This window comes from Syzygium oleosum, unplaced genomic scaffold, assembly GCF_021117445.2.
Source record: "Syzygium oleosum isolate NSW1041296 unplaced genomic scaffold, Sole_v2.1 Sole_v2.35, whole genome shotgun sequence".
In the NCBI taxonomy this organism is placed as follows: domain Eukaryota; kingdom Viridiplantae; phylum Streptophyta; class Magnoliopsida; order Myrtales; family Myrtaceae; genus Syzygium; species Syzygium oleosum.
The window spans coordinates 2,101,026-2,109,817 of record NW_026607519.1 but is presented as its reverse complement, the minus strand read 5'-3'; the positions used below and the strand labels follow the sequence as shown (position 1 = coordinate 2,109,817).

At 42.2% G+C, this 8,792-nt stretch overlaps 1 protein-coding gene across 2 annotated transcripts; it reads right to left on the bottom strand.

Annotated features, from left to right (window-relative positions):
- Nucleotides 1-2,514: 2,514 nt before the first annotated feature.
- Nucleotides 2,515-7,842, bottom strand: LOC115666343 (uncharacterized). 2 transcript variants are annotated; one of them, XM_030588079.2, is made up of 9 exons: nucleotides 7,079-7,840; nucleotides 5,854-6,060; nucleotides 5,507-5,752; nucleotides 4,989-5,055; nucleotides 4,707-4,898; nucleotides 4,474-4,565; nucleotides 3,551-3,733; nucleotides 3,340-3,476; nucleotides 2,515-3,107 (listed from the first exon to the last, which is right to left on the bottom strand). In XM_030588079.2, the coding sequence occupies exons 1-9, from the start codon at nucleotides 7,565-7,567 to the stop codon at nucleotides 2,921-2,923; spliced, it is 1,800 nt and encodes a 599-aa protein (XP_030443939.2). In that variant the 5' UTR covers nucleotides 7,568-7,840; the 3' UTR covers nucleotides 2,515-2,920. The 2 variants fall into 2 exon arrangements, 1 of the variants encoding a protein (XP_030443939.2); XR_004003892.2 differs by lacking the exon at nucleotides 2,515-3,107 and having other exon boundaries at nucleotides 4,470-4,565; nucleotides 7,079-7,842.
- Between the last annotated feature and the right edge of the window lie 950 nt (nucleotides 7,843-8,792).

The following is an 8,792-nucleotide window of genomic DNA, read 5'->3' as shown; positions in this document are numbered from 1 at the left end:
CCGCCGCTGCTTCGGCGCGCCGCGCCTGCCGCTGCTGCCGCTGCCGCCGCCATCCGCGCCGCAGACCGCCGGCCGGGCCAGAGCTGCCGCCGGCCGCCGCCGGCGAAAAATATTTTCCGAAACTTTTTCATATTGGTCTCCGAACACCGGAAAATTATGTTCCGGGAAAATATTTTCCAAAAGGAGAATATTTTTCGTCAAACAAACGGAGCCTTAATATAGAAAATCAAATCTAAATAAACATATACTAATAACTTGTGTATTGGCAGCATGAGAATCAGGTACGAGCACTAGAGTCTCGGGTTCTGCCTCAATGGACCCTGACCCGGGTGCCGGGATTAGGCACCTGGGTCTCGAGCACGACCTTTGTGGACCTGGGCTCAGATGTTTGGGATCAAAGATCGGGTATCGGAATGCCTCGCCCGGCCTTTATGGACCCAGGCCTGGATGTTTGGGATACGAGCTCGGGCATCGAGATGCCTCACTAGGCCTTTGTGGACCTAGGCCTAGGTGCCAGGGCATTAGGCACGGACACCGGGATTTTGGGCCAACCTCGATGGACTCAGGTGCGGGTGTCGGGAGCTTGGGCTCGACCTCGATGAACCCAAGCGCAAGCGCCGGGAATCAGGGCGCAGGCGCCAAAGACCTGATCTTGGACATTAAGGACCTAGAAACCAGCGTTAGGATTTCTGTGCCTAAGCGTAGAGTTTTGAGTCCAAATGCGGATACTTAGTTATATATTTGGAATGATTTTCAATTTTTCAAGAGGAAATTCCCAAGATTAAACATAAGTTTTCCGTTGATTCATTTTCTTAAGCGAACCACACGACAAAAAATAAGAAAAAAAAAATTTCCGAAAATGTTCTCCTCAAAATAAATGGAGACTTAGAAAACTTTTCATCCTTAAATTTGGACAAACAAACTTTCATTTTCCCAAAAGATTCCACTTATCAACTAATTTCTGTGCTAGTACTCGAATGTCGTGACTTTCTCGATTAGGAAATAAAAATAATATTTAAGCTTCGAAAAATTATGAAAGCTACGCATAATTTAGTATGTTGATGTTTGAGTATTTTGAAAGATTTTGAGTGCTTCGAGTTAAATAAAAATCGGAACGTAAGTGTCGCTAAGTGTCACTGAATATACAAAACGTCGAGAATTTCTAAATTTGTCCCCGACTTTGATTTTAAGAACAATTTATTTTAGACAATTAACCAATCAAACCTAGTTCCATTTCATGCATATTTAAACGAGCGAAGAAAAGTAAACAAGAAGCTCATCAAAAGATGTGTTATAGTTTTAACTCAAATCGAATATTCTGATCGCTTGTGAAACTTGTATGGTTATCATCGAGGGGTTGCCGAAGCTAATCATCCCTTCCCACCGTTCTCATTAATAAAAAAAATGCTAAACAATTTCCTCCTATTAAAAAATAAAAAATGCTAGTAATACAAGTATAGTTTGGTAAAAACAAGAGATTTACTTTTAAGAGATAAGGGCAATCACAGCAGAAGCCCTAAAATTTACGTCCATCCCATACTTAAGTCCTATTTTTAATTTGTGCATTTAAATCCTGGTACTTGTCATTATCCTCCATTCCAGTCATTTCATTAGCTCCATCTATTCTTCTTGGATGCAAAACCACGCGGTAAGTTTTTTTTCTTTAACTTTTCGGGCAGGCAACACTTGGCTAGGAGCCAAATAAACGCAATATTAAATTTAAAAACTAAAATCAATAATAAAAAGACTAAAATTTAAAAAAATATCAAAATAGTAAGGAATAGAGAGAAATTGCAGAAGGGTGATGGCAAAAAAAAGAATAAGAAAAATAGCGGCGGTCATGTTTGCATTGTAAAAAGTGAGGATGACAATCGTAGAATTTAAATACGAGGAAGGTATTTGAAAGGTAAACTCGAAAACGATTTCTATAATTTCTTTCTCTACAATTGATATCGAATCACATGATAGTCACTCAACTCATAAAGTATTTTGTTTCCCCTAGACACGTATTTTATACCTTCTTCTTCTTTTTTCTGGTCGAAGTGTATTTTATATCTTACACCGCATAAAACGCGTGCTTCTTCTCATTAGTTCCACGAAGAAACCGAAATTGGAAGCCAACAATATGTGAGAACTCCCTCATTGCACCAAATCTCTCGAAATGTGCCGGAAAAATGTCCAATCCCAAAACACAATGATTACTAATTTTTGTTCTCACGAATCCCATTTTCTTCGGTATACCAGCAAAAAGAGCAAAATTAATCAAGAAGTCGTCCTCGTTCGTGGAGGAAATTTCTTATGAGCCACATCGTCTCCCACGAGTCGAACGAGCCGTGAAACAACCATACAGCCATATTAGTCTCCCCCTAGTCAAAGATCGCGATGCTCGCCCGTGGCGGGGGAAATCAAAAGCGAGCGGCCTAGGCCAATGGAAATCTGGAAACCGTGAACTAAGAGAAAATATGCAAATGGACTCGTTGAGAGAGAGAGAGGGAGAAGGAGAGAGAGGATCAGTTTCTGTAAGTTCGGTCAGCGACTATTAACTCTCCAATCAAAGAATACCCAATTTACACCCTACTATGGAACAACTTCTCCCTTTGTTCATCATAAAAAGCCCTAAAACCGAGGTACACAAATCAATCTCATTCTGCCTCCGCCTGCTTTTTTTTGGCCTTTTCCATGGTGATGTGAAACGAATTAGTAAAGGACAACACTATTGAAACCCGCCCAAGCAATACAACAGACCACTAAAGTATAATGCTCAAATGGATCCAAAGAACAAACCAAACTTGGCTTGGTTCATAACCTCTTCTCTAGCAATGCACCTCTACCGTTCCCCAAAGGCAGCTCACCTGACAGGATTTGTGTGGGAATCTCACTGTGGTGCTCAGTATTTTACGGTCATGTCTGCGTGGCTGGTTTATACATCGGCGAAGTGAAAGCATTCGGCTACCTGGAAGTGATTTGCGATCCGAACCACAGCAGAACGCACGATCTCGGATGTTGGAGAGAGTGACTCGGGCAAACAGGGCAGGCAAACCGGCAGATACTGTTCCTTGTTTCCTGACGGACAAAAGAAGAAAAGCACGGACCTGCAGAACACGAATCTGCAGTACGTGACACCATTAGTTTGCTTTTCATACTCATCGGACATGCTTAAGGTCAAAGGCAACGAAAAAACCACCTAGAGGCTATAATAATCCCAAGTTTAAGTTTACGTAGGGCGGTTTCTTTTTATTCATATACATGTGAAAGACTGATCAAAGGTACAATCAAACCTTAAATAACCCAACCAAAGTAAAATCGAACAGTTTCTCTCCAGGAAAATAACATGCATACCTCAATATTAGACGGCGGATAAACGGATCTGATAGAACTTGAGCCCAAACTAGATCCAGGTCAGCTGATGTACAAAGAGTGACTTCCCATCCAGAGAAGGCAGAGGCAAGTATGTTCTCCGCATCCTTATAAACATCCTAACAAGAGAAAGCAATCAAATAAATTATCAAGAGTTAAGACTAAATCTTCTTACCAGGGAAATGTGCCATACCTCATTGTGACTGGATGAAGAGAGACCTACTAACTGGCAAAATGCTAAAAGAGGAGCCGTTAAGAAAAAGGTAAATTGGCTGCCGCTCTCTCCTACTTCAGCACCAGACATATTCTTGTTTGCAGACCTCAAAGGTGAAAGAAACAGGGCAGCAGTCTCTCCTCTCTCTGCACCATGAACGACCTGGAAAACAATCTCCAGCAAGTCAGAAACATCAAAACATCTCATGGACAAACATGCCCTGCTACGACCCTTCAAAGAGTTTTAAAAAAATGTTTCGAATTGCTGCAGCAAACATATTCATGCATGGAAATCATAAAAGCAGAGGTTAAATTAATTCACATTTTTCTGGAAATTCATTTTTAACATCCTCATTCATGCACTTATCAATTCATAATTGGTTTCTCTCTTAAGAAAAGGCTTCAATTCCCCAAATCACTCAGCAGGTGCAGATATAGTCACTCTTTGATGTGATTCCTGTTGAGATGTAGTGTGTAACCAGGAGAAACCGAGATGATCTGCTTCATTCTCGGTTAGAACAGAGGAAAGTGGTAGAACAAGTAAGGAAAACCCAATTTTCATGAATCCAAAGTCTCATAGCTTGCAATTGAAGTCCTTGTCGAGCAATATGCTGGAGAAATTAAAAAGGTCACCGTGACCATTTGGACTTTTGGAGTGTGCAATTTGTATGTCATTGTTTGTGGGGAACCGGAGGTCAGTCATGTGCACAAATCGTATCTAGATGTGATAAGATTATGAGGAAAAACTGAACCACTTACTGTGACTGTAAAAGAGCTTATGAATTGACAACAAATAAAAGTAACTAGAAGAAATTGGAGTTCATCAAACATGGACAGCATCCTAGTTTAACAGCAAAAGAACAGTGACTAACCCTACAGATGCACAAGTTTTGACAAACCTGCCTTGAATGTATGGCTGTTGTCACTATCAATGATCAAAAAAAGGGGTTTCCTGGTGAAAGGAATTATATCAGCAGGGTAGAGATTGAACGAACCTGAAATATTAAAAAAGGAAACAAAATTATGAGAGCGAAAAATCAATCTCATTGCAAGAGCTCAGAGAAAGTGATGAACATGCAAAATGCAATGTCCATAGTTCTTGCTCCGAAGAAGCAGTATCCAGTTTAGATACCTACCCACAGTTCCTCTTGGTGCTAAGCACAGACAACCATCACAAAAGTCATTTGACATATTCTTCTCATCGACAGAAGATTCGGATGTGGAGGAACTTTGTTCACGAGAAAATTCACAAACGAATTTTGTTCTGGAAAGCTTCGCCGAAAGCTTGGAGTTTTCCACCTGTGAATTATGATGATGGCCCGTCCTACCTGGGTATGGTCATTCAGTCATTGAGTTATTATGTCAAAACATGATAAGCCGCACTATGCTATCAGCAACCATTTTATATTAAGTATTACCTGGAGCTGAAAGATATATCAGCATCACAGTATCCGGCCGGAGCTCCTCACAGATTGTAGCAATAACCTACACCAAGATAACATTGTTCAGCATCATCTTCATTTGTTCAAATATACGTGGACAAATGTCAACTTTTCAAGCACTGTCTACATGGTTTATCTTTCCTAATCACCAGAAAAGCATTCGCTGAACGAAAAGCAAACTTGTGTGACCGCGACCATGCTAAGCCACATGTCCTAGCAATGTAAAACCATAATTCACCTTGAGTTTTGAATTACAGCATGCTAATACTGTACTGTTTTATAAAGTCCTGTAGCTATCATGCAATTATAATGTCAATCAAGAAGCCTCTAACTATGCGGACAAGATGATCAAATTCCTTCAAATTAGCAATCAAGATTTCTGAAGTGGAGGTGATCAAGCAAGGCAATTACTATGGTCAAACCCAAGCACTGCAATGAGAACCGCAAAGTAAATGCCTCAGATCAAAACTATGACAGGTGGACCCAGAACTTACTGCAATCAATTGCGTCACTGATGGACGGTATAGAATGGCCTTCCTTGGATTGCGCGGCAAGGAAGAATCGGTCAAATCTATGCCTAAGTTTATGTCAATAATCGCGGACGCTCCAGAATGATCGACAGCGGAACCATTCTCATTTGATTGGACAGGCTGTTGTTTTTGGGAGAATAATCCACTCGGTTCCCACTCCAGACACTGCAGCATTCTATAAGTATCCAATGTAAGCTCTGCAAATTTGACCTGAATGTGAGAGCACATTATAAGGTTAGACTAATAAACAACCTATTACAGGGCTAAGCAAGTCCGCATCAATATCAAATTTAAGTCACACTTAAGAGTACCTCATTCCGGTGGTAGCTTGTCAGCACCGCATCTTGAAATTTTAAAATCTTTTTTGCATGGAATCGAGTTACATAAGGAAGAGACTTTGGGTGGGTATCATAGACGGTACAATAACGTAAGGGCCGGACTTTCACGAAAGCATTTTCTACATCCATGAAGCGAACAATTTCCTGCACCACTAACTTCCATTCTTTGAAGCTAGTTTCCTGACAAGTAATAATCAGAATGTAAGACGTTGGGCAACATTTCAACCAATTCCATATTTCAATATTTCAACTCGCATATGGTAGACTGACTACCGTGTCATCCGTTACTCATGCAGTACGATGCAGAAAGAAAGCCGATGACAGCGTATGAAACCAATCAAGAACAAGAAGGATAGAACAAGCTTGAGTACAAAAAAGCTTAGGAACCACAGAGACAGGAGATAAAATAGAGTGGCCCAACGATAATGTCGAAACGTCCATCACAAGGCGCTATCCTCAAAACCCAGCTTGCAGTTGAGTCAGACCAAATTTAGAGTTGCTGCTGTTTTCTAATGATCAAATGGTTCTTGTGTGTAAAGTTTGAAGGGACCGCCAATAAACATCCATCTAAAGACTATGTTGGCTTTCGACTACATATGTTGGTAACTTACATCCGGCGCTGCAACTAATTCTCGAAAGGAATAAACTGTACATAAGATACTCCCTAAACCAGCCTCGATCATCTGATACCTTCTTGTAAGATCGTAGCTCAAAACCACTCATGGTCGTGAGTAACTTCTCTTGCCTTCTCCATTAGTAAGACAACAAACACGACTCAGCATTGACATGGTTAGAAAGGTACACGGGCCCTAACTATTTTCTATAAATTTAGGCCAAAAACAGCTTTAACCAATAAAAAAAATGAACTCGCCATTAATTTTTCGCTCTAACATTTGAGCACGAACATAGCCTATAGGGGGTCTTGCCTTCCTGAATCATCATTGTCCAGTCACATGTCGATAGAATCAGAGCAGAAGAAGCACAAATTCATTGTTCTCCGCATATTATATCTCTAATTATCTACGCAGGCAGCAATTTGTTCTCATTTTCCCCCCTTTTGGAGCACCAAACACAGCTCGTCAACCCGCATCAAATGGGTGGGGGCGCGCGCGCCCGCGAGAGAGCAAGAGAGGGAGAGAGAGAGAGAGAAAGAGAGTATTTTGTTGCTTCTGCCGCTAAAAGAGTTTGACTAATTTACCCGAAAATTGACCCTGCAATCGTCGAGCACGGCCTTGAACCGCTCCACGAGCGACTTCACCATGTCGGTCCGGTTCAGGATCAAGGAAACCAACAGGAACCTGGCGTAGAACCTCAGCTCCTTCGCCCTCACCCCCAGATCCCTCGCGCCGGTCCCCTCGAAGTACCTCCGGCTCAGGATCGCCTCGTAGAACACGTAGGCCTCCACCAGGAACCTCGATTCGCTGGTCCTCATGTACTGGCTGAAATACAGCTGCCCGATCCGGCTCGCGACCTCCCCGATCTCCCAGCGGTTCAGGCCGGACTCCACCAGCCGGGCGCGGTGCTCCTGCTGGTACTTCCAGAGGCGCATGTAGGACTTGAACACCTTGGGGAAGTAGTGGCCGAGGCCCCGCTCGTGCGGCGGCAGGTCCCGCACGCGCCCGAACTTGCGGTCCGCGTTCTCCACCAGCGCCCGGAACGTCTTCCAGACGACGTCCTTCTCCGACATGGCTGGCGCGCCCCCCAACCGACCCGCGGCGGCGGCGAGCGTCGGTCGCTCCCTTCGATCAGCGGAGGCGGAGGGCGGCGACGGCGGCGGCGGCGGCGGCGGGGGGGATGGGGGCGGGGTTGGAGCCGGCGGTTGCGGTTGCGGCTGGGGCGGTGCTGGGGGGCGGCGCGTGAGTGAGTTGGCATCTGCGTCGCTGCGTGTTTGTGCGCGCTGGTGCGTCGGAGAGGAGAGAGAGAGGGGAGAGATATTAGGTGGAGAGTAGGTGGATTTTATGTCGTCAAGAAAAAGAGAATATTTAATTTAATTTATTATTTGTTCAGGAATAACAGTGGCGGCGTCGGGGAATAAAAGCCGAGAGGAGTGGGATTGTTTGGACAAGACAGCAAAATGATAATTATCTTGTTACATAATTGCATTTTGGGCCGGAAATAGATTTTTTTATTTTTTTACTCTTTAGATGAGTTTTTGAACAAAAATAAACGATATAAAATTTGGGGCCAGAAATGCATTTTGGGGCCAAAAATAGATTTTTCTATTTTTTTATTCTTTGGGCGAGTTTTTGAACAAAAATAAACGATATAAAATTTATCCACCTTATGCTCTTTTCCATTCATCGATGGGTGGCGGCTGGCGGGAGGTGACAGCTGGTAGGGGAGGCGGCGGCGGGAGGCGGGAGGCGAGCGATGAGAAAATTTTATATTTCTTTTTTATTTAAGAAATATAAAATTGTTACTTCATATTCACTTCCAAACCTATTTCTGTTCTGAGCATGTTCACAAAAACAGAAAAATAAATTAGTTTCATGCATGCCCCCGAGAAGGCCCAAAAATCGATTTTGACTCGGGGTAATTTTTTTATATTGAAATAGGTGCACTAAAAACCTTAAAACTTTTCACGAAAATACAATCAATTCCTAAAATTTTCAAAAAGTATAATGAACTTACTTAGACCAATTTGATAAGTTTTAACATTGATTGCACTTTTTGAAAGTTTTAGGACTTGATTGCACTTTCGTGACAAATTTTAGGACTTCATTGCATTTTCGTAATAAGTTTTAAAACTGAATTGCATTTTTTATATTTTTCATTCATTCATATTTTTAAGCGACATGGACGAATACTTTTTAGGAAAATATCATCAAAATCACTTATTTTTCACGAAACAAACAAAGCTTAAACCATACATTCATATAATAGAGAGTCAGCTTTTTGAGCTTAACCTTCCA

Bases quoted from the DNA above. Each gene is read 5' to 3' on its own strand.
- LOC115666343 (XM_030588079.2), bottom strand. From the start codon at position 7,567: ATGTCGGAGAAGGACGTCGTCTGGAAGACGTTCCGGGCGCTGGTGGAG. The intron at 4,899-4,988 runs GTAATACTTAAT...GACCATACCCAG, and splicing joins GATATATCTTTCAGCTCCAG to GTAGGACGGGCCATCATCAT. The intron at 3,108-3,339 runs GTATGCATGTTA...CACGTACTGCAG, and splicing joins ATCCGCCGTCTAATATTGAG to ATTCGTGTTCTGCAGGTCCG.